Below are 25026 nucleotides of genomic sequence, written 5' to 3'. Positions count from 1 at the left end.
GCCACTAATGCAGAGGATTTTAACCAACATTTAAATATGATATATTTGGACAAATTTTTGTGCACAAATAATTTGAAAAATGTGAGCAATGATCATTGATGTGAGGTAAACGAAAGAAAAAGACCACAAAACTGTGCACTGATGCATGCAATCAGGTGATGTTAAAGCAATGAAGCGAATCGGCGACCAGCTGATGAAGGAATTTCAGTGAGCCGGTCAAGCGTCTGTTGTCTGTTGTGAACGGGTCAGCTATTTGGCGTTAAGCTGTAGTTAGTACGATATGTCGTTTTTCACGTTTAGATAAAAAGAACAGACAAGAAAGTGTTTTACCCACAGCCAAATAGCAAAAAGAAACTTTAACAGTTTCTTAGCAAAAAAACGTCCAGTTTCTAATGTCTTTTAAGTTTAAGCGTTTTCTTCAGATTATTGTAAAACTTTATAACACAGTTTGGGTTTGAAAGACTTTTATCATGAAAAAAACAAGGCTGTATATTCACGAGGAAGCAACATGTTAACTTCGATTTATGTTGTTGGTAGTGATTATTATTTCTTCTGCTTCCAATTTCTGTTGCCTAATTATTGAATCTGTGATCTTTGATTTGGAATTTACTTGTCTGACTGTTAAAGAATGGTTCAGGAATATTTGTCACCCGTAAGGGTGTATAAATATCCCTTTGAAATGGTGATGGCGGTAAGTTTATGTGTAATATAAACATGATTGGCCGTTTTTTTTCTGCTGTAAAGCACTCATTGTTACACTTGAACAAACTATTGGATATAAAAACTTGGTAAAACTATGAGTTTTATGTGCTTGCTAACACTAAGTATGTCTACAGCACTTGTCTAACAAGGCTAACGTTTTCCTAACAAAGTATTCTGTCTTAGGCATATGAAAAGAGGTTTCCGACCTGTGAAATGATTCCAGTGTTTGTTGGATGTGACATCATGTCTGAAAATGAACATAGTGACAAATCAAGACATGTAATTGAGAGGAGATGTAAACTTAATGTGGATGCCCCTCGTCTTTTAAAAAGGGTGTGTATGAAAGTATACAGTTTTTTTTTTAAGGTTTGGTTTGGGTGACCGCTAAGTAGTTTTAAGTGTTTCATTTAAATACCAAAAACTGTAGTTGTATTTGCAAGTCCAAATTTTGGGAAACCCCTGGAGAAATTTGGGGGACCGTTTCGGTCCCCCAAAACACCTTAAAAAAAACTCTGAAAGTATACATTGAAATTTTGCTTAATTTATTATGTGCTTTGACCATGGTTATTGTGTGTTTCAGGTTGTGGGATTTGATTACATTTACTTTGTTCAAAAGAATGACCTGAATCGAAAAGAAAGGACTTTGCACATTTCTGCCTATAATGAAAGCTTTTCAACCAGAGTTCTTGTCAATGAGTACTGCCAATACTCGGTAAGTTTTTGTCTGTTTATAAAATTGATTAGTTTGGTAAGTCTACACTTAGACAGTAAAAAAATACTGTTAGTGAAAGGTTTGAAACTTCAGTGTTAACCATTGCGATATTTAGTCATAAACCTACTATATTGACCTTCAATTATTGATTTGCTTCATATTATGAAATAATTTTCAGGTACATCCAGAGAATCCAAACTGGACCTGTTTTGAACAATCAGCTAAAATGGAGATCAAATCATTTTTTGGCTTCGAATCAAGTGTTGAAAAAATTGCAATGAAACAATATGCAGCTAATATTAAAAAGGTATGTTACGTACACCACAGGCGTAAGTATTCAAATGCAGGAACAATAACACTTAAAATGACTACCTGATTTGGTAATACAACGATCCTAGGCTTGTTATAATGATAACATAAACAATAGGACTTTTGTGTACATAAGCAAATTGTGGGAAGCTACATTTCAATCAGGTGTAACACAAGTTATAAATCATACAGGGTAAGGAAATTATTGAGTACTATTTGAATGAGCTGCAAAAGGATGGCATAACATATATTCCGACTTGGGCTGAGGAAAACCCACACCTTGTAAAATCAGTTTCAACCAGCACAAAAGCCTCAGTGCCATCGACATCCACCCTTAAAGATGATCAAGATGGGGAGGTCAGTGACTTTTTTGTGTTTGTGCCCTGCAGATCTTGCAAGTTGTGTTGAATTTAAGAATCAAATTTGTAGCTTTGTAAATTGCTGTGAAAATTGGGCATCTGAGACATTTGTAGTTCTATTTGTTCTGTGATTGTTTTTCTCTGCACGATATCCTTTTAGCACAGTGGTTTTTAAACAGTTTAAATGTTATTTATTTTGCAGAGCGATAGGAGTAGATGTTCTTCATTTTCATCAGCTTGTGATGACAACATAATTGTGCCAAGTGAAAGAATAGTTGGTGGAATAGGAGATGGTAGGTTAAAGACGTTGTGCAATTATATGGCAAAAATAGGTCCTAGAAAATCAGGATTCGTTGTCAGAACAAAAACTAATACTTTTTGCAGAATTAATGTAGTCAATCTTTTATGAACTTTTCTGAGCTTATATAGTTGTACTTGTTTGCTGTTTTTGAAGTAATTTTGGAAATACTGTATTGTTAACAAAATTCTTCATTTTGGGGTTTAAGTCAGAATTTGGGACAGGTTTTGATAGTTCAACTGATTTATTTTGTACCTGTTACCATAACAACATAATGAAAAAGGGTGTCTTGCTTAAGAAAAAGATAGGTATGATGAAATATTAAGTTCTGGAACCTAAAATGTATTTTTTAAACACAGAAAAACTGGAAGAAGAGTATATCGAACACAACTTAGGAATACTAAAACCCCTCGAAGAGAGCAAGTTGATCCAGCTTCGCAAGTGGCTATCAGACACTCACAATGGAAAGGTATGTAAACAAAGCCTTTGCTGGTTATACATTAGTTTCCTGGTCTAGTTTGTGGATGGATTTTGAATTTGCTAGATCATTGTTGATATTTATTTGTAAATCTGTGCGCTCAAAAAACATCTCAAGCAAAATAAACTTTGTTTTTGGTGGTTGATTTACCTTAAAATTGGTGGAATTGGTGGTCGATTTACTTGGTCTTATAATTTTAACTTATTTGTAACAAATAGTTGAGTGTATTCATTTTAAAAATGAATTTTTGGTCAATACACTCCTGAACAGTGTTTTTTGGTGTGCAGGTAATGGCAATACTTCTTCTAATATTGTGTTAGACTAGTCATAATCAATGCATTTTCCCAAATCAAGTCAAACAAAGCTCCTACGTCAATAACGAAATGACTAGCACAAACCTTACCACCAACCTGACACAGCACAGCATCTAATACACATTACATGCAAAACAACCATAGCAGTTTAAGAGGCGCAACCCAGTTCCAATACGACTTCCGCAACAAGACACGAAGGCGACTTTAGGCCTCAAAGTAAGGATAAGACGCAATTATTATTGCTCATTTTTGGCGACAGACAGTTAATGGACGCCTTATGAATATTTAAAGCCTTTCACCACCTTTGACCAGTATGAGTACATGCGTTTGCGGACAAACCGATATTACAATATGTTAACATGCTAGTTTTTGTCATTACCTGCTTTAACAAGTGTGTGGTCAAACAAGATTATATGTTATTGCGTTTTGAATGATATTTATAAGATTTGGTGCTATTGGCAAAACGGCTAAATAAGGAATCTGCATTTATTGCATACAGAAGTGCGCTTGGCAAGCTGCTGCATGTTCTAAGCACAGAGGCTCTACACAGCCTAAGGCTACTTTGACTAAAGGCTTACACGGTTTAGGGACAGAATGCCGCCTAATACGTAAAATATGCTTATACGACTACGACATGTGTAATGATTTGCTATGTTAAACCGCATACATAGACACACAAAATATTTTTTGCTTAAATCGCAGTCAAACAGGGTTAATAAACCGTACAAAGGACGTATTAGCATGTGTTACATTGTTAAAGATGTGACAATTTGCTAAAACTTTTTTACACAAATTTAACCTATACACATAAATCATTTATTGCGCAATCAATGAACGCTTTAAATACAAAAAATTAAAAGCACATGAGTTGAAAGGAAGTGTACCTCGCCTGTTCTGGTAAATGCGATGACGTGCCGTGATTGACGTTTCAGTTAAGTAACTTAGCAGTTGCACGACTGCCCTGCGTTTGTTGAGCATCTGACGAAGACGTCCTACTTCTCAATATAGCACACCGAGCACGGCCCTTGCGCGTTATGAGCGACGTGCATGTAATGAGTGTAATATCCAAATCGAATGCACACTGCACGCGATTAACCTACGTCACCATGCCCACGCATTTACACTTACAGGTTAACACGTCTAACGCAAGATTTGTAAGATTTTTAACTGGTTATGTGGGACCCCATACCGAAAAATCCTTACGTGATAGGGTAAGAGGTTCAAATAACTCACATATTTTTCAAGTTACCTTGAAGCGTTAACGATATTTTACTCTATCAGGTAAACTTTGACATGTCATTAAATTAATACAGAAAACCTCGGTAAATCCCGTTTGGACCAGAAAATTTGTCCAGATTAGATTAAGATCCGGATTAAACGATGTCGATTAGTTCAAGCTTTACCACATTAAACATCATTTGTACCTCAAGTTTTGTCAGAATTACGCGAAGATCCGATTTAACCAAGGTTTGCTGTAAGTGTGTGTTTGGTATGTTTCGTTGTAATAACTGAACCAGTGTTTTAACGTAAACTGGTTGCAAGTTGCATCATCAACATAAAACATTGTGGCTCATTGAATTTGTTGGATAAGAGCCGTGTTTCAAAGAACAGTGAAACTAGATTGATGCCAACACATAACGAAACTGCTGGGGTAGTGTTGGTATTCTTGTAGTCTGATATTTACCCTTCATAAATCTCGACTGAATATCTGTGTACACCAGACACAACCCAACAACATCTATGTTCGAAGGTAAACTGCTCTTTATTGCGTCAGCTCCTTCAGACAAACCAGTATTAAAGTACTTAACTGGTCCTTATACGACGCCACCACTTCCTTTGTTGTGCAAGATTTCAAATTGCTGCTATGCTGTTTATGGTTCATTAACTGACGTAAGCTTGTGAAAGTTGCATTGGTTAGGTTTGGGACTTTCTGCACTATTAAAGCCATTGCTGTGTAGTGGGTCGCTTGTTAGACCTATGTTATGAATTCGATCCTTTGCTGTGGACCTTTTGATATTTTTAGCTAGCATGAATATTTTACAAGCTTCTGTTAAAGTGTACGTTGTTATTTCCTTTTCAGTATCGACATTATTTGCTTTGTATCTATTGTAAATTTAGATACAAAGCAAATAAAAAGTTGTAAATTGTAAGTTAACCTGGCTCTACCAGTCTGGGCTAATCCAAACCCCAGTAATAAATATGACCTGAAAATTCATAGTTGTAATTTGGCCGTGACATACATTACTATACAATACATGTTACAGCTTGCCAAAGCAATTTCAGACTATATTCAAAGCATTTGATAATTTTTAATGCAAATGTTTTTGCTAGCGTTACTGAATAAATCTGTATGTAGGCTTGTGCTTGCTGAAAAAATGCAATGTGACATTTATGGATGGAAACAAACATATTTATTGGCATTATTTGCCCTTATATTGGCCATGACGGTACGTTGTAGGGAGGATCCACACGGAAAACAAACCAAAGTCTATGTGGTACCCAATAACCATTCGCCCTATTCCACCGCCTGCGCCCACAAAGTCAACCCGCTGTAAAAACCGCCGCCTTCAACACAGCAAACAAATACTTCTAATTGAGAGTGAATCGTTGCTTGTAGGCAGATTCTTTGACTTGGTGTTATGACTAGATCATCCTACTATGAAAAGATACATTTGAAATACTGGCTGTAATTGTTGGCCCAGTTTTAGTTGTTCTTACCACGTTTCAAATGGTGTTTTCAAACTTATTTTGCTTCATGACTAAGTTAGAGTAAGGCGCAATTTGCGGCGAACTGAATTTGTTCAGAGTTTTGCTTGAACGCATCTTATGCCACGTTACTGCTTTATAAGTAGGACTTGATCCCATGAAACCATATTATAAACCAGGATTCTCTTTTCTGATCCAAGCTCTTAAGCTTGTTAATTGAATTTGCAACGCGTCGAGCTCTTTGTTCTCTTGTGTATTCGTGGTAAAATTTGCGTCATCACAAAAATGGAGAAGTTACCTCGAAAACGGCTAGTGCCTCCACCCATTGTTCTTTACGTACGATTCTTGGCGACGCACAAGGCTTTGTGACGTATGCAATGGAATGGAATAAAACTTTAGGACAAAAACACGATTTATATGTTTAATAGGGGTTAGGGTGTGGTAAGGTCTTTGTATCTCATGAAAATAAGATGTTTTGTCATGTTAACGTAAGAATATAAACACAAGGCATTTATCAATGATGTGGTTATAACGTCGATGTTTTGTTTACGTGTTTTCAATGCAAATGCTATACACTTAAACAATGTTACATGTTCTGTTAAGCCTTACCACGCCCTCCTCAATGTTTAAACTTCGGCGTGCTCATTGAATTTCAGCTCCACAGTGCAACTAGTTATTTCTTCTTAAAAGTTTAATACTGCCTTTGTGGTTGACTAGATAATGTCGTTAAAATTTTGAAATGGAGCTGGCGATAAACAGTTGCTTTTTTCTGAGTAATCGGTAGTTTTCTAGTAACAAGTCAAGTTGCAGTTTATTCACATACTTGTGCAGTAATCTGGGCATTACACCGTTTGTGAGTAACCAGCGAGTTATTTAGTTGTCCATGTTTGTGTGCAGTTTATCTCCGAGCCCACGTAAATACTTGGCAATAGGTTGTGATTACATTGTTACTTCGACACGGCTTGTGACTCATGTCTGCTGGGTAAGCCTTTTAAACTGGGCTTAGTATGGACATTAGCCTGCACCATTTGGCCACACCAAAGCCTTAGATCTCGAATGCGAACAATAACATGATCTTACATCAGAAAAACGTAGAAGTAAAAGCTCTTCTCTAGAAATTGATATGCCTGCTCTTGGTGCTAAATATGTTTAAATCAAACCCAAAATTTATTGTCAATTCGGAATTTATAAACGTATGCTTTCCAAATAGAATGTTGAATGAAATATAATGAGTAATACGTTTCTCCAATATACCCAAACTCGTTTTCAAAGGCGCGTTGATTGACCTTTTTATCGGTAGGGGGTGATTTAACAGTTCTAAAACCGGCAATTTGAGGGTATAAACATTACGCTCGGATTAAAAGCAATGAAAATCGACTTTTTGGCTTTGCCCTATCGATTTTGATCACTAGTTGTTTGAACTGGCTGATTGCTTGGCCTTAGAAGACGCGGTTTCCAATGCCCTGAACGATTTTTTTCACGCCGGCCAATGCTGTTTAATCTTAATACGTGGGTTCTTTTGAGTTTGATCAATGTTTAATGATCTTGGACATGACTTTGATTATAAGAATCGATAAAAAAAATTGGACAAAGTGGTTTTTTTTAATGTTGACTTGATGGTTTACGTCAGGTGTGGCCAACACGTCGATCGCGATCGACTGGTCGATCGCCTGCTTTTGACTGGTCGATCGCCACTAAATTCTCCACAACTAATCAAACGCTTATTAATTGAAAAACAAATTAAATATTATAAAACAGCACTTCTGTCATTTTGAAACAACGCACACATGTGTAATAAGACAATACCTAAGTAATTGTCACTTTCTTTGTTGCGTAACAATTGTTATTTTGGCACCAAATTATGTCGTAACAACTACAATGTTTGTCGTCACAACTTGAGTGTTTGCTTTAACGAAGCTGTTGCTATTGATTGGGGAGATTTAAAAGTTCCCACTGACTACTTTGATAAAAATTGTGTGCATATGCGACGTTTTATTGTTGTAATAACTAGGTGATGCTTGCCAACAAAACTCATGACCATAAATATGTGGCAATTGTCAAGCAAATCGCATGAAAAAATTTGCGTTATTGCTTTGTGTTAGTGTCAGCCTAAATTACGACTGATCAGTCGATCGCGTACAATTAAGAAAATTTTCGTCGATCTTAACGACTGGCAAGTTGGCCACCCCTGGTTTACGTTATTGATCCGCCATTGTTTGTATGCCTGGTAATACAGCAGAAATGATTGACATTTCAGATGATAAAGTTTTATGTAAAGTTTGCCCTTAAAATCAATAGAAATCAGTGCTTTCTGCCCCAAAACTGATGTGCTAAATTATCTTTACATATTAGAATAATAACGGCTCATCTAAGACGGTTTTAAGAGCCTCGAACGAAAAAGTCATGAGAAAACCCGATTGGTATCAATAGCCTGTTAAAAAATGCAGTTATTTCTGACGTAAATTGCTTTATCTATCTGCTATATTGCCTAAAACCGGTTGAGAAAAAATTAGGTATTTTAAAGGTTTAAAAAAACAATATTAGCCAAAAAACAAGTGATGACCCTATTAAATTATAATGACTAAAAAGTTGTCGGTTTTCAAATAAATCTCTTGTGTTTAACCGTGCCTGGTAATATGACGCTACTCGACGAGACATGATTTTTGATTTTCTGACTTGAATCACGATTGTGTGTACCAGGAAACATGTCTCTTTCGTTAACATATTACGAAACCAACCACAGCCTTAGCTATTCTCTACATCATCTTATCATAACCTGTTTTGTTTCTCGGTTGCTGACGTTGGTTAGGTTTCATTCCTTTACGTTACTTTGCATTTTTGGTAAAGTTCACAACGTTTGCACATTGTTTGCTGTATGCACAAGGATTTTTCTTAACAACCCCAACGTTGGTACAGGTGTAGTTTTTGTTACTGATTTTGCAAATGTATGGGTAATATTGCTGTAAGAACTCAAGTCGGGATGTGCAAAACCTTGGCTAAACAAAATCGACCGATGGACAGATTTTTTTTACAGGCCATACATTTCATCAAAGGTTTTTAGCTTCAACCTTATTTTCATCAAAGGTTTTTAGCTTCACCAAATAGAGTCGTATCGACCCCGCTGGTGTTTCTGAATTCAAACGCGGCATATATGCTTGAAAACAAAGCGCTACTTTCCAGCAAAAAGCAAATAACCCGATCCTATCTTGCATCTGTCTCATCCAAATACGGTAACACTGTAGCCAACTGAAACGCACCGCTCCAAATCTTGGATGTCCATCTTGATAGCAAGGCAGTAAACAACTACTTAAAACCAATGCGAACGCAGACATTTAATACAGCATTAGAAGTCTTTATTAGGCCACGTTTCAGTGTTGTTTTGCAAATATTGGTTACTGTGCAAAAAAGGTTAAAATTGCAAATTGAGATATATGATGAAGGCTACTGTCTTTATTTGTGGAATTATCTTCCCAACTGCCCTGCTTTTGGGGTTGTTTGGTTGCGTTGAGGTACGGAGTTTTGTTGTGTGTTGCAAACAAAGTGTATTACAAATGATTTGTAAGAAACGTGTATTGTTCCTCTTTGCTTGTTTAAATGGTCTGGAAAAATATTTGATGTATACTTTTGTCTTAAAAAAATGGGCTTTTTGCATGATTTGAGTAGGGTTGCAACCTTACATATATAGTCATAACCAGTTAACAGTATCATAAAAATGTCCACGCCGTATTTTAAGCAAAATATGCAACGAATAAGTGTGCATGTGAACACCAAATTAGCGAAAACGGCAGATATGGACAAAAACCACAAACACAGTGCGTATCGTGCAGTAACCAATACAACACTTTGCGGTAACCCGTATTTGTTAGTAATTCTTATTTTGACGTCAAATACACGTGTATCCTGTTTTGTTTTCTTTGTAAAATTATGGTGTCACTTTACTGTAGCCGGGAAGTGAGCTAAACGGTAACATTTTTTGTTGACACAAACATTGCCCAGCGACTAAAAGGATGTTTTCCTCAGAGTTGATAAACTGGACCGGGCTTTTTGGTTTGTACCGGTTTTGGGCCGATTTGTGGCGCAATTTTTCTAAATTTAGAGCTTTGTTATGAAAAAAATCGCGTTCGGGCCAGGTTCAGGCTTGTACTTCGGGTATGGTCGCCAATTTCGCTTATAACTCTGGTTCTCCCACTTGAATACTTTTTGTGAAAGCAAGTAGCACCAAACGGTTCTGCATATTATTTAATTCATGCTATGTGGAAAACCCTAAAGCTGATGCGTTTGTTGCAAACTTTTTTTCTATAAACTGTATAAATAGTTTTCAACTTAAAAGAAGTTTATTGTGTCAGGAGTCAAGAGAAATTGAGTTTTGATTCGTTGTTTCATTGATCAAAGTCCACTCAATATTTGCACGAAACAAACAAAACAATGCATTGCGCCAACTAAATTTTTCTCTGCTACATATTTTACATAAGAGGTAAAACGGTTTATTGAATTATAGATACATTTAAAACGCCAAGCAAAATTTAATGTACAATACATTTGAAAACTGTAATGCCAATTTCTTTACACCCCACAGACGATATGAAGTTTTTGATATTCGGATTTTAAGTACACAAGTTGCTTGTTATCGCTAGCACATCCAACTACAAAGCACATATTGCTATGGTAGTGTATTTCTGTTCAACACCAATGGTTATAGGTGGACTCTTTTGTAGCGCCATAAATCTAAGTAACATCAGTAATCGGATTTTATCATAAGCATGCGGTTTTGACCTGGTTCGACAGCTGCTGCCTTATACATTATATGTCAAGTATAACTCATGAGATTTATTAACGTTTGTTAAAAGTCTTTATGTGACTTAATTCGTTATTTTACGTTATATGGAGCAATATTTAATACTTTTTGATTCTCGTTTTGTTAGAATCCTTTAAATCGCACTTTCTTTAAAGCCTGCAATTTTATGCCAGATAAGACACGTAGTCTTAAAGCTAATCCCGCCGTTATTACCAGCTAACATGTAATTTCGATGAAAAGTTATAATCAAAGGCCCAGCACAAGGTATTCGTACGGATTACTGCATTATACTGTAAAGAAGATCCCCCTGCCGTTTGCACGCTTCACCCAAAGCAAGCTTTGTGGACTGAACCTTGACGACGACTGAAATCAAATACCTAAGTCTGTGTGAAGTATTTTTTTGCAAGCTGGTAAAAAAACACGGGACTAAGAAATGCACAAAAGCACTGGTGTAGTTGGGTTCTTAGAATTACCATCGTATTGAGTAATGGTATTTGGCGTTACGTGTAGGTTATACTTCGAAAAACGCAATACGGTAACCTGAACTTGTGGCTTTTTATTGGGATTAGTTCGCACGAAAGACCTGCTTCCTATAATGCACATAGTTTCACATTTTAACCATAAGGTAAACGAAAGTTTCCTGTACAGACAAGTGTTTGATTGGTTACGGTCTAAAATATCCCCATTTTAGATGAATGTACAGTGCTGTTTTGTAACTTGTTATTTGTGTCGCAAAACCGTTGCAAATGTGAGACATTCTATTCATGCATTGCAGTATTAAATCTTGCTCAAGCATTTCAGAGTTTTGCAAACAATTTTTGTCATGTGCCAACGGTGATTCATTCAAACGCTACCGAAACACACCAAAAACACCTGCTATCGTGATTTACATACACATGCCCGCGTGATTCAGTCCGATGCGAGTCGTGTGAACACTTTATGACGTCACAAACCTTCTTGTTCAAATGGAAATTACCACGCAGTTTCGTCGAAATTGGGTAGTTTTCCAAAGCTATAGCCCATATACAAACGAAACGTTTCCTCTTAGGAATGTCTGCACCTTGAAAGTTAAAACTTGGAGATCCAAGATTTTCGACGCTTTGGACTTTTGTTCCAGAAATTCGATTCAAGTCTAGAAAATATACGCACGAACAAAACTGATAGCTTTTTAAACATGGATGTTTTTAGTGCTCAAATCCGAAACGGCAGGTTATTGCGAACGTTGCCACAATTGTTGTTGTTATCATCGGTTTCAAATTTCGGATTCATTTCAAGCTTTATATGCCAAGAAACAAACTAAGAAAATTAGCAGTGGTCGTTAAAACGTTTGTAAATCATTTTGCTTGACGTAAGCTTTTGGAGATTTTTGCATATGACTTAGCAATTTCAAGCTGCCAAACAAAGACTGCAAAGGCAGTTTGTAGCAAGTCTTATTGGCAGCTGAACTGGTTTAAATGATCCTTGGTCCAATATGTCACATGACATGTTGTCCTTTTCATGCAGATCCCGCGCGACGAGCATATTCTGCGTTTCCTGCGTTCCCGTGATTTCCACATGGAAAAGGTCAAGGAGGTTTTGTGCCAGTCGCTGTCGTGGCGCAAACAACATCAGGTCAGTGCCAGTTTGCGACATATCACTCTGCGTTGCAATTCCTATTCCCTCAAGGGAAATGAAACCTGATTGCAAGTGTGGTTTGATGTGTAGTGGTTTGTTTTCCTTGTGTCAACCCGATCTAGTAGTGTTACTCCCCTTTGGAAAAGTGTTTTACCACACCCCTGGTGTAATGTGTCTGTGTGACCACCGCTTGGTTGCTACATTAATAAAGATATAGACAAATCAAGTTACAAATAAAACGCCTTTAGGCCCAATTAACTTTTTACCCCCCAAAATATTTTCACTCCCTGTGCAATGTTTTTTTTTTTAAATTTAATTAGTTGCATTATCCTTTTTAGTAACATTACCAATACCAAACGAAAAGTACAACATTTTTATTTGTTTTGAATTTGAGTTAAAGTATAGATTGTGTCGTTCTAACACTTGATACAATTTAAGGTAAATTCTTAATGAAGTCATTTTAATTGTCCGTAATAGCCAATTTGGACCCCAACATGGTGTAATTCTCGAGGTGTAACTCAGATCATTTAACTCCAATAAAAAAGCGAGTCAAACTGCTTAAATTGTTCAATCAACCTCCAGTCGTGTTAAACGGCGCTGACTTCTACCTGCGTCAGGCATTAACGCTACCGTATATGCGGCATCAATATTCAACGAGCATTTCCTGTTATTGATCTATATCAAGTTGAGCCTATACCTGCCCACGGTTATATGCGATGTGTTAATGCCAGTGCAAGCCTTAATTGATGTAAGGATATAAAAAATCTCTTTAAGGGTAAAGGGCCGGCTGGTCGCTTTTTATACCGATATCTGTGTATTTTTGATTGGTGAAATTCATTCGTCATTTTTAACTAACGGACACCAGACACCTATGTTGTTTAAGTAATTGGTTCAAACCTTTGGTTAAAACATAAAATTATGAATTGAACAAATTTTATTGTTAATATTGCGATTGTTTGTTGTTGTCATTGAGTTTTTATTGTTAATATTGCGAATTCTTTGTCAGCAATACTCGTACTTACTTGAAAATAGAATTACCCTGCTCGTTGCTTGTTGGATGAACACTATGATAAATAATATCCATAATATTTAAGTTCATGAAAAACACTAATTCATTTTTAACTAGATACTAATGATGCCGTTAAGGCGTAATCCACATATGTCACAAGTACGAGCGATCTAATCTTTTCCATTTACCTATATTTTGTTTGTGAATATGGCAATTTCAATGTTATTATTTATCTGGGCATAGCACAGACAACGTTACTATCCGATTAGGTTACTCCGAACTAAACCAACGACTAATTACAGTTCGCATGTTGTTGCATCTGTAGTTGTAATGAACATGTGGCTGCTTTCCAGTAGTGCGACCGGGAAACTAATAAATCTATCCAAAAAAAAAACGCATACCAATATACAAGTTTGATCTGGGTGCATGTTACTACTTGATAACACGCAAAAGCGATTTTTTCCCCACAGCGTGTTATATTAGTAATTTTTGGTCAAAATGTCATGTTCGTCTTGTAATTGAACTCTTATCTTCCTTGGACGACACAAGACTGAAACGATTGCTTTGAATTATTCAGATTGACCGCATACTGGACACATGGACAGTACCACAGCTGCTGAAAGATTATTACCTGGGAGGCTGGCACCACCATGACACGGGTAATACATTTGTATTTGTTTACACTGGTAAGACTAAATCAGGGCAATCGAATTTTTCAAACCTTTTTTGGTCATCAAACAAAATTGGGCGATTTGTCAAAGTTATGTTTTGTCTTATTGTCGCATTTTGTTTTCCGAACTTTTAGTTTCACACACTTAAGAATAATACTTACGAATAATACGCGAAGATTACCTACAGACAAAATAAACATATTTAAATGAGCTTTAAGTTTTTATTTTTTTGTCACTAAAATATAACGTCTTGATTACTTACTTAATACGAACTCTTTGAAACCGTTACACAAACTTACAGCAATGTAGACTTATATGGCAAATGTTTATCTTTGCAGACGGCCGTCCTCTTTACGTGCTGAAACTCGGCCAAATGGACACAAAAGGTTTACTCAAGGCCGCTGGCGAAGAACAGATTCTAAAACACGTAAGTGGTAATAATTAGAGCCAATTAGTTATGTCCGTATAGCCTTGTATAGTTGAAAATCATCGACATTTTTGGAGGTTATTTTCTGAACTTTTCTTCTATTTTTGATTTTTACCTTCCCCACTTCCAAAAGCCTGTTTTGAGACTAAATTTTATAACACGGCTTTACGTTGTCCGACATATCCAATGACGTGGAAAAACCCATTAGGGTCCAGCTTCATTTAGCCGGAAGCGTGACGTCACAAAGCGCTGGTTATTTCCGTCTTGTTTGCCCGCAAGAATAGTTGATGAGGTTTTTATTACGCTGCACACTGTGAACCCAGACTAAAGGGTAAACCCAATAAAGAACAAAATCATAGCTCCTTTGTTGTTTTTTTCTTCTCAATTCGTTTGGTTTTAGTAAAATTACATGTTGTCGTTTGCTGTCCAATTGCTTTTGATTAAAATTTAGTTTAGCATTAGTGTAAGTTTCTCCTAACGTTGTGGGCCTTAGCCGTATCCTATTTGGTGTATCAGTTAAGATGAACATCAATTCACAACTGGGACCAGCCGTATTAACCTATTTGGCATATCAACCACACAAAACTCGATTTTTATTGATCAGCAGCATATAGGTTTATACACACATATATATATCATTTAGTATAACCAATGATTATACCCACAACACCCACATTGTCACAGTTACATGTTAACCGCATGCTACCGCCTGACGATGTTAAACAACCAATGTATTCTTAGCATAATTCTACTGTATTTTCAATACACCGACTGTGTCCCTTTGGCAATTAACTTAATTTGTTGGGATTAGGCGCCTTTGCGGGCCATTATGTCTGACCTACTTGATTAGTGCGCTTTTGTGCTAATGACGATTGTTACGTAACAGGTCCTGTACATAATGGAGGAGGGACTGATGAAATGTAAACAGGCGTCATTGAAGCGGAACAAGCCAATCAGGTAAGGTCACGCATGACTGCGTACACTAAAAAACGCAAACACTGCCTTGTAAATTGCACTTAACACCTTGGTTTGTTACACACGCATTTTAGTATTTTTTTAGGTTTGTAATTAGAGGCAATCACAAAGACTGCGTTACGTCAGTTTGTTGACGTCATTCTGGTGAATAATTTAAAACAATGCAGTTGTGTCGTATACGAATTTATTGTCTAGTTGTTTAAAATACGCGTGGCACTTTGAAATTAACAGAATTGTGGTAATGTTGAAGCGTGAAATATGGTAAAACAAGTCTATTTAAATCTTCTCATGTACTGCTACATATACGAACAGGTCATTTGTGAAATTAATAAAAACTCTTTACAATTTTACATATTAAAGGAGCCGGCAATGAATGTTATTACTCTTGTCTCCAAGGAGTAATCGATTGACATTTCTTGCCCCGCCTAATGCGCTTGTCAATCGCGAATTATTGTCAACCAGTTTGCAAAAAGCTCAAGGTTATTCTTCGGGTGCAACAAAGGTGCAATAAACCGCATTCAATTCCGGCGGGTTGGCCTTTGCAGCAGGAGTTTTTTAATCATGGGACATGAAAAGTACAATTGTTGATTAAGGCGAAATGTTACATAGACTTTAAAATTTGATTTGTTAAAATATTTTAAAACCAGGTGACAAAAAGAAATCATTGTTATTCAACTGAGGCAAAACATTTAAATATCCAGTTTAAAATAAAGTAAATAATCAGCAACGTAGTGAATTCAGTCCATTTTAAGCCGTTATTCAATCTTTGCCACGCTGAAAAAAACCATAACCACTAGAGGGACATTTCAAGTCATTGGCCTATTTTACTCAAAAAACTGTTTCCGTTGTTATATTTCGTTTGCGTTTGTAGTGTAGAAGGCAACATGACGTCATCAGGGTATGTGCTGACCAAATGATCGCATCATTATGACGCAATAACTGATGCTTGATATTTTTTTTGAGTTTTTTCGAATCCAGGCTTGAAAATTAGCGTGGGTTGGATTATTATTGTTACCATTTGTTTTTGGATTTATTTGAATTTGCTGTGCAAGGGCTGAGGAAATTCACCTGGGGGCTTTTTAAGTTAGAAAGCCTGATGCAATTGGCCTAAAATGACTGAGATATATCATACCGTGCATGTTTCCCACGGCTGTGAATGTTTCAACCTTCAACATTTATGCGTGTTAAGCTTAAACCTAAAGCATACTTGTCAAAAAATTGTTTTTTTTTCGTTTTGTTACAATGTGTCAGTTTTCAAAAAAAGATTCTTATTTGCAAAAACCTCACTTTTTTCGAGTTATATTTCGATTTTTAATCTAACCTGTTACGTCAGCAGCGATACGTCACGACCCGAGTATCACAATGAGGGACCTGTCAGGTAACAATACGGGGTGATGCTATTTCTGACACAGCACGATGCTCTGCTTTGATTCTCCTTTACTAAACTTTGAACTCTAACCCCATTACTGACCCTTTATTTCTAGCTACTGGCTTCCTTGGTCTGGTAAAACCGATTCCTTTAAAATGCAATGAGTCGTTACAATGTTTTTGCTGATAAAAACATTTTCCGAGCGTCAAAATAACCTCAAAATTAAAACTTTTGGAAAGATGAACATACGTTACTGGGATCAGCCCTGAAGTGTTCATGCAGACCGGTGATCGAAGCTGAAATGTGCAGCATACGAGGCAGGCAACGGTGCATGTGGCGAATTTCGGCGGCTTCACCACTGAGCCTGTGTAGCTCAGTTGGTATAGAGCGCGAGTCCCGGAAGCTTTAATAAGTAGTTATATTTTTAACTCCAAAAAAAGCCCAATTTGAAACACATGCATTGTTTACTTTAAACGACGTTACTACATTGGTAAATGTGCATTGTTTAAGGAGGCAAATAAATTCCTTAAGCAATTGCTTCAATACAAAGTTTCCCAAACTGATACAATACGATATCATTTCTGTATGGTTTTCTATATGTTGACCACGAAAGAACAGCTGTTGGGTTTATCGTACAAACCGCGGGGTGCGCTCTAATATAAAACGATATCTTCGATCGATAACCTGGCTTGTTACTGTCAGTTATTTAGGTGCATTGCAGCTGCAACTGATTCTTAACGCACGCATTATAGTGAGTCCAATATAATTAGAAGATGCTTTCTTATTCATTACTGTTTTTGCGCAGGGTCTTTGCGCATGTTTGTATTTTTGGGTAAAACTGCAATATACCGTACGATTTCATAGGGACTAATTGCATAAACTGAGCGATCACCCTGTATGGGTATATTCAGTTCTCTAGATTTTTTTACCCATAATCTTTGACATGTGCGTACTTCTGGTGCTGTGGTGACGTTTTAAAGCATGGCGAAATTTGCATGACCCCTTTTTTGTTTATTTGTCCTTGTCCTGGAGTTTGCTGCTGATTTTGTGAAAAGGCATCCTTCCACTCTGCCCTGTTACGTTATATAACAAATTTCTGAACTTGTCAAATCCCCACGAACCAATAGCAACAATTTTGTAAACACTCAAAAGGATACAGATTGACTGTATTTTTGAACGTAAATCTTTTCCAAACGCCGTATTCTGCAAATCTACTCATTTTGCACAGCTTGAAAAACTCTGTCCCTCAAAGATTTCCGTAAAAACTGTAAAACGGCCTGCGCAGCAATATCAACATCTGATATATTCTGTTTAGCTCTTGGACATGCATTGTGGATTTGGAGGGGCTCAATATGCGACATCTGTGGCGGCCAGGGGTGCAGGCGCTCCGTCGCATCATCGAAGTGATTGAGACCAACTACCCCGAGACCATGGCTCGTTTGCTCATCGTGAGATCCCCGAGGGTATTCCCCGTCCTCTGGACTCTCATTAGTCGCTTCATTGGCAAGTTTTCCATTCAGAATTTTTTATTTACAAAAAAATAGAGCTGGAATGTTTCGTAGAGGTTTTGTAAAGTGACAGGAGCGATACACGTGTTAAGGCTACATTAAAAAAGGAAAAAAGTCGGTTTTAAGGTAGTGAAGTGACAAAAATAGTATATGCGAGTTAACGCCATTGTCTAAAAGTTAGAACTGAAGTCATTTTGTGCACGTTAGTTTTTTAAACATGAAAACACTTATAATAAGACGACTTCTCTGCAAAATTTGAATGCAAACGGGTTGCTAGGACCACCCAATCTAAGAAAAAGGTTTAATTCAAGGTTAAAGATAAACACAGGACGCAAATGTAGTTCTTTTTTTTGCTTTTTGGCGAGTCGTTAAGTGAGCATAGGCCTGCAGGTGTAACGGAACACAAGGCATTTAAAGAGCGGCTTTTGTGAACCGGACTGTTATAATATTAGGATATTCATTTTGAGAAATTGCTACATAGATGACTTTTATGGGCCCTTAATCATTAAATTTATTTTTGAAAGCACTTTTTACATAGAGTAATGATTACTGCGCCCTTTTCAACTTTCTTACGATAATATGCACTGGGCGACCCCGAATAAAATATTTTTTACAGTATTGAACAGATTAGAATTACATTACCATTCAAAAGGTCCGTATTTTTGGTCCGTATCTTTTAACCTGATTGAAATGCTGATAGCACTTCTACTTTCCGCCGCCATCGGTTAGAGTTCCGTTGGTAAACGATCACCGGCAGGATAACGCATATGTGGAACACGTTTTCACTGCTATCATTTATCATACACATCCGATGGAAGCGGATGTAAATGATAACAAAAACTACACAGTTACAGGATACCATAGCCATGTTAGGGAGTGGTACATTTTATATGACCGAATTACCAATACCAGTGGCTGGTGATTCTGAAAAAAGTGTGGCTCACGAAATTTTTTTGTTGGGTTATCTCATACTTTACGGCGTGACGACAAAATGCTATTGTGCATTACGACATTTAACAGGGTGTATTGATGTGCTTATGTCAGTGGTTCTCAAACTTTTTCATAATTTTTCTAAAACGGCCCCTTTGCCATTATTTCGAGGCCTCGCGGTCCTGAGTGTGTATTTCTGAAAAAAAAAACAAAAAAAAACGAAAATTGATTGCAGGATTTTAGCTAGTTATGCAAAACTGCGCATAACAATAATCCAAAAGCGCAGCTTGTGACATCACAGACAAGACAGAAACATTATGATTGTGCGCGAACAATTGCATTTTTCTTAGTTGTCATGCAATAAAGCCTATTGTTTAGCAATGAAGACAGTCGATTCTCAATTGTACTTTGATTTAAACTGATTCAGTGGCACAAACTGACGACAAATAAGATTATAGAAGTAATTCAACCTTTTCGCGGTCGCCCCAAAATTGCCTCACGGACCCCCAAAGGACTGCGGACCCCAGTTTGAGAACCGCTGGCTTATGTGTTCAATATTTTTAAACATGGGCCTACTGGTCGGTTCCCCTTTAAATATATTTTTTGGACAAGTCGGTTTTCCTTTAACATCAACTTAATCCGCAGATGAAAAGACAAGCTCGAAGTTTATGATGTACACCGGGACCGACTACTTGGGAGCTGGTGGACTTATTGACTACATTCCCCGTGACCTAATTCCTGACTTTTTGGGCGGAACCTGCAAGGTCTGTGCGCGTGTTGTGTTGACACCTAATATTACGAGTTGTTTTATAAAAAAAATTTACCATCATCATCCTAATGCAAAAAGCATGATCTTATCACAAAAAGGCTCTAAACCACTGTGAAAAACAACTTTTTGTAAGTATTAGTATGGAATAAGTATTTTATAAGTTTCAAGTATGGAACCATTACATTTTAACGTACAGACAGTGCACACACATGGTCTTATTATTGCAGCTTGTGACAAGACACTGACCATATAGGTGTAGCCAGATTTTACACTTTGTTTGAATACAACGTTTTTAAATCAAGAAAAGCAAAATCGATTAAAGTTTATCATTCAAATGTTTTTCCCTTTACATTTATCGTAGCGTTCCTATTGAAAAAACACAGCTTACTAAAATGTTAACAGATTTCTGTGCGTTTTTAGTGTTCTGTGCCCGATGGCGAACCAGTACCAAAGTCTCTCTACCGCACCGAGTGGGAAAAGGGCGACGGCGTTGCATTGTGGGAAGACACTATCTACAAATCTGCTAATGTGTTCAGAGGAGGACCACACGAGGTGCGTATATGATTTGCAGTTATAGACATACTTTATCGTTTTGTATTGAACTCTATAAAGCAGGTAGAACTTTTCTAATGACAACCACTATACAACAAACAGCATTCTCATAAATATAGAGTTATTTGTACGGCTGTACACGTAAAGAGCACTGATGGGAGTGTATATGTCGTCACTGAACAATGGCTTCAAATCTCTCTTACCTCTTTACTATTAGTTGTTTGTTATCATGGCAAACTAGTGTGTGGGTTTGATTTACCACTGATCATGTTTACAGGTTGTAGTCGATGTGCCAGACAAGGACAGCGTGATCACGTGGGACTTCGATTCAGTAAAGGGTGACGTGTCCTTCTGTCTGTATTTCACCAAACAAGTTATCGGTGAGTTTTTATTTCGGTGTAGATCGGTGGTTCACAACCGGTGGTAATTTTTGTAAATATTGGGAAGCAAAAGTTTCAAGCTAAAAAACATTTGCCTGATGTGATTCGTGTTGTTATTTACTTATTTTAAAGAAACGTCTTGGCTGGAGCGTTTTTTTGCGTTAAAGCCACAATTTGAATTTCCAAAGACTCTTACTTAGGCCTACAACCAATTTAAAGGTTTCAAATCGTCTAACCCTAAAGCAATCGTACATTTTTGTGTAGCCACAACCAAGATGTATTTTATGGATTCGTGGGTATCTTAGCCTCATTGCAACATGTCTGCATTGTTTTATTGTTACTTTAAGGTCCAATTGAAGACAGCGACATCCAGTGCGTGATGACTGCGCCACCTGCCGCATCTGGTACAGCCAATCCCACCCAGGTCGGTTTCAAACATATGCTTTAACATGACTTTTAACATTGCAACATGTCATTTGTGATCGATGTAAGCTTGTAACGGCCCCGAGTTACCCTTTTGTGTGGGTTCAATGCAGGTCATCGGCAAGCACATGACCCTGGGCAAGGATTACAATGTGGTGGAGTCGGCGATTGTCTGTAGAGAAGGAGAAAGTGTGCAGGTACGTGAGGTGTTGTTGGTTGTGACAACAACTAATTACTGGTACTTTGCCTTAGTGGCAAGCCAAATTTGGTCGTTCCCAGCCTTTTTCGACGAATTTCGCCCTTAACAATTCAAAACATTTTCATTCCTCCCTAATATACTAAATAGCAGATGCTTAATCACACAAAGATTTTTTAAAATTGGGTCCTATATTAACTTCACAGTTTATATTCCATAAGATGAATTGTCTATTTACAAACCACATGTACAAATTAAAGTAAATTAAATTTCTTCCCGGTTGGAAACCACTGCCTTATCTTGATATTGTTTGACTAAAGTTATTGTCTATTTTTAATTTAAAGGACTTCTGTAGTTCATAGGATACAGCTTCGTCAAAGGTTTAAGAACTGTTTGCAGCTTTACTCTATTAAATGCGAGTTGTAACAGACTGTACATCTTTCATTTTCAACAACTAAAGTTACCATTTTCCCGCAGGGATCGCATATTGCCCGTTCAGCTGGCTCCTACATCCTTCAATGGAAATTTCACGCCCCACCATCGCAAACCTCAACTGTGCAAGACGTTCTTTACCAAGTCACACACAACGCCAAGTCCAAGGTCATCTACTTTCATGAGCTGCTCGCATCTCAAAACTTCAGGTATTCTTTTTGTCACAAATATTTTCAGTGTTGAGTTTTTACGGGGCCCTTCCCAGAATAGACATATTGTTTTTGTCCGTATATTTTTATTTTTTCTGTCTAACGCTGGTTTGTTCCTCGTGTTTGGTCAACAAAAAATGTGTTTCAAACTTTTTCAAATTAACAAAATGTTAGTTAGTTATCCAAAGTTGATCCTCCTGAAGTTTGACCCCAAATGACACAGCGGTTCACCCACAGGCGTCAAAGACCTGATTTTTTAAACGGCTATCCTTGTAACTTATTGATATGCTACTCAGGGGTTCAATGACCAGCTTGGAATCCTGCCAAAGCGCATTTTCTTCGCTCTCCCACGTCACCGGTTCGAGCATCACCTCATGACGTCATCCTGATGACGCATTTTAGCTGCAGCACCTCAAGCGGAAATAACGTCTACAGTTACCCCACAAAATATTCGCAGCTTTTCATAATAGTAATTTGCGCATCATGCTCATCAAGCATTTCCATGTACAATTTTATGATGTCAGTATTTTCCGAGTTGCAAGAAGACACCCGATAGGGCCTTACCTCGCTATCGGTTAATGACGTCACAGCTGGCCTATGACGTCAAGAGCTGGTCGATGTTTGAGCTTCAGGCATTGCACATAACCTTTCCAATCGTTGCACCTTGTGTTAGTGAAATCGTACAATCGTCATCAGTTCGTCCAACACCAACGTCTGCTTTTTCGTGACTAAAGACTGTTCTGCATCTAGGCTTGGAATTTTTAAGTATATGCGACTGTGCTGCTTATAAAGTAAGCAGTTTTTGAGATGAATGTGGAATTGTATGCTTGGTGTTTTTTGGGGGGCGCCTTATACCCTGGTTTTACTTTTTTCCCTCATTTTGTTCATTGACTGACCGGTGTTTTTGCAACTGCTAATCAGATTTTAACATGGCGCACTTTGAATAAACTTACGATATCGTTTTCTGAAGAAATCTATGCTGCCAATAGTGCAAGCTAACAACTGTGTGTTGATTGAACAATTTTTAGGCTGGGTCAAACAATTACAATAGGTCAATCAGTTTTTTGTGTATGCTCAAATGTTTTGATCCTATAATAACTACTATGCTGTGGTTACAGCTGTTTTGACAACCAACAAACAAAAATTGCACAGCAAGATAAACACACACAATAATGTACCTAAATGTTAACACTTTCGGAAAGCAGCTTTTAGCCCAAATTGGTAAGATAGAGTTAAAAATTCATGAGGAAAAACAGACATGAATACAAAGCAATAAAATTTTGTAACCCTAAAATGTGCAATATTGCAAAAAAAACATGCAAGAATTCATTGAAATAAGTGCTGTTATAAAATCTCTCATACATGCGTGATAATCCACATGAATCCAAGATTATAGGGAAACTAACTGACTAATCCATTAAGTTGCATGTCAGATATCTTTTTGTTGTGGTCTTCGAGGCCTCGTTTAACATAATCCCAATTTATACCATCTTTAATCATCACACAAGTCACACCTGAAAATGCAAACATTTGGTTCCTTTTGTAAACACTACATTTGCAACATTACATACCTTCTTCCCTTAATTCTTTTATGTTTCTCCACTCATCATCAAAAAACAGCATGTCATGAAGAGGAACTTTTAAATGTTTGTGTAGTCTTTAAAATAAAAAAAACATTGATTATGGAAAAATATAAATCCTATTCACAGGATCTGTACCTCTAATAGTAGGCATGTTAATAGTAATGCAGATTTCGAGTCAGAAGCATTTGCTCCTTTTTTATTACTTACAAATCTATGGAGCAGTTTTAAAGAAAACAAAACAGCAAAAAGTCCTGGCTGATTACAGTAAGTGCTTTATTCACTTTGCAAAGTGTGCCTTTTTGCTACCAGGATATATTTCCTTTTGGTGAATATACCGCTTCAGATCATACAGCTCCAGGAGTTTTTTTGCTCCAGTTATTTCACTTGTCCTGCAATTATATAATTCTTTTTTAAAACAGCGAAACATACCAGTTTAAAATTATGTGTAAAATTACCTAGAAGCAATCCCAATTTTGTAGCCCTCAGAATGTAACTTTCGAAGGATATCAAAGGATTGAGGATATAGTTCAAACTTGCAATTGTTTTTGTCATGCACAATGCCATCTCTGGAAACAAAATCAATGTTACATTTGGCTTTCAAAACTAAACATCATTAATGGAGTCAATTTTTTTATTTTTTTGATACAGTACCAATGGCATTTTGGTACAATACATTTTTTTGAAAATTAGGTCAAAATTGTCTTAGATTCAGTATATTTCATTTCTTACTTTTTGTGAAGTGGCAGTGTCATATATGCATCGGCATAGAAAGGCCACAATGTATAGTCTGTAAAAATAAAAACAGCTGTCATGTGGCAACACAAAAACCAATACTTCATTTGAAAACACCAAAATCAAAAATATTATTACTTAAAGATTGCTCAAAATTACATACCTAGATCAAAAACTATCAATTTTGGTTTATACTCCATTGTTGCTGTTTTCTGTAAAAATAACTTAGAACTTTGAAGTCATTCATTCATTCTACAAAAACAGTAAATCAAATGAAATCAAGACAAAAACTTCATGCACAACCGTACAGTGTTTCAAGTATTATTTATTTTAAAAAAATTACACTTGAAAGAATATTGCAAATATTGTGTATACGACAGTTCCAAATGTGAAGAAAGTAAAAACATAATCAAATTTTGAAAAACTTATTACTGTATGCGCTTCTATAAAAGAATTTGTCAACAAATTGTTTTTGAAGCACTACAATTAAAGCATGAAATGCTTGGCATTATTTGTTAGCTAGATTTCAGAAAATGACCTTTTTTTCTGATTTTTTTTTGTATATTTTGATTTT

General features: G+C 36.8%; 2 protein-coding genes across 4 annotated transcripts; one reads left to right on the top strand and one right to left on the bottom strand.

Annotated features, from left to right (window-relative positions):
- Nucleotides 1-514: 514 nt before the first annotated feature.
- LOC145217907 (SEC14-like protein 1) lies at nt 515-23099 on the top strand. Of its 3 annotated transcripts, none has more exons than XM_080085296.1 (20): nt 515-691; nt 886-1035; nt 1283-1414; nt 1593-1721; nt 1916-2080; nt 2285-2375; nt 2740-2849; nt 12177-12284; nt 13874-13955; nt 14306-14394; nt 15281-15351; nt 16706-16747; nt 18054-18241; nt 19822-19940; nt 20366-20497; nt 20775-20877; nt 21225-21301; nt 21414-21497; nt 21974-22137; nt 22434-23099. In XM_080085296.1, the coding sequence occupies exons 1-20, from the start codon at nt 629-631 to the stop codon at nt 22513-22515; spliced, it is 2181 nt and encodes a 726-aa protein (XP_079941422.1). In that variant the 5' UTR covers nt 515-628; the 3' UTR covers nt 22516-23099. The 3 variants fall into 3 exon arrangements, with proteins under 3 accessions (XP_079941422.1, XP_079941419.1, XP_079941427.1); XM_080085293.1 differs by having other exon boundaries at nt 16703-16747; XM_080085301.1 differs by lacking the exon at nt 16706-16747.
- On the bottom strand, nt 22957-24736 carry LOC145217931 (magnesium-dependent phosphatase 1-like). The gene is made up of 6 exons (XM_080085310.1): nt 24616-24736; nt 24450-24507; nt 24176-24286; nt 24002-24109; nt 23709-23794; nt 22957-23651 (listed from the first exon to the last, which is right to left on the bottom strand). Exons 1-6 carry the CDS (start codon nt 24650-24652, stop codon nt 23539-23541), a joined length of 513 nt encoding a protein of 170 aa, XP_079941436.1. The 5' UTR covers nt 24653-24736; the 3' UTR covers nt 22957-23538.
- Nucleotides 24737-25026: the final 290 nt, after the last annotated feature.

This window comes from Phallusia mammillata, chromosome 1 (assembly GCF_965637545.1).
Source record: "Phallusia mammillata chromosome 1, kaPhaMamm4.hap1.1, whole genome shotgun sequence".
NCBI classification, from domain to species: Eukaryota; Metazoa; Chordata; class Ascidiacea; order Phlebobranchia; family Ascidiidae; genus Phallusia; species Phallusia mammillata.
Note: the sequence above shows the minus strand (reverse complement) of the source record. Positions and strands in the feature narration are given on the sequence as shown.

Bases quoted from the DNA above. Each gene is read 5' to 3' on its own strand.
- LOC145217907 (XM_080085293.1), top strand. From the start codon at position 629: ATGGTTCAGGAATATTTGTCACCCGTAAGGGTGTATAAATATCCCTTT. The intron at 20,498-20,774 runs GTGCGTATATGA...TCATGTTTACAG, and splicing joins TCAGAGGAGGACCACACGAG to GTTGTAGTCGATGTGCCAGA. The intron at 21,302-21,413 runs GTCGGTTTCAAA...GGTTCAATGCAG, and splicing joins GTACAGCCAATCCCACCCAG to GTCATCGGCAAGCACATGAC.
- LOC145217931 (XM_080085310.1), bottom strand. From the start codon at position 24,652: ATGGAGTATAAACCAAAATTGATAGTTTTTGATCTAG. The intron at 24,508-24,615 runs GTATGTAATTTT...TTATTTTTACAG, and splicing joins ATTGATAGTTTTTGATCTAG to ACTATACATTGTGGCCTTTC. The intron at 24,110-24,175 runs GTAATTTTACAC...ATATAATTGCAG, and splicing joins AAAATTGGGATTGCTTCTAG to GACAAGTGAAATAACTGGAG.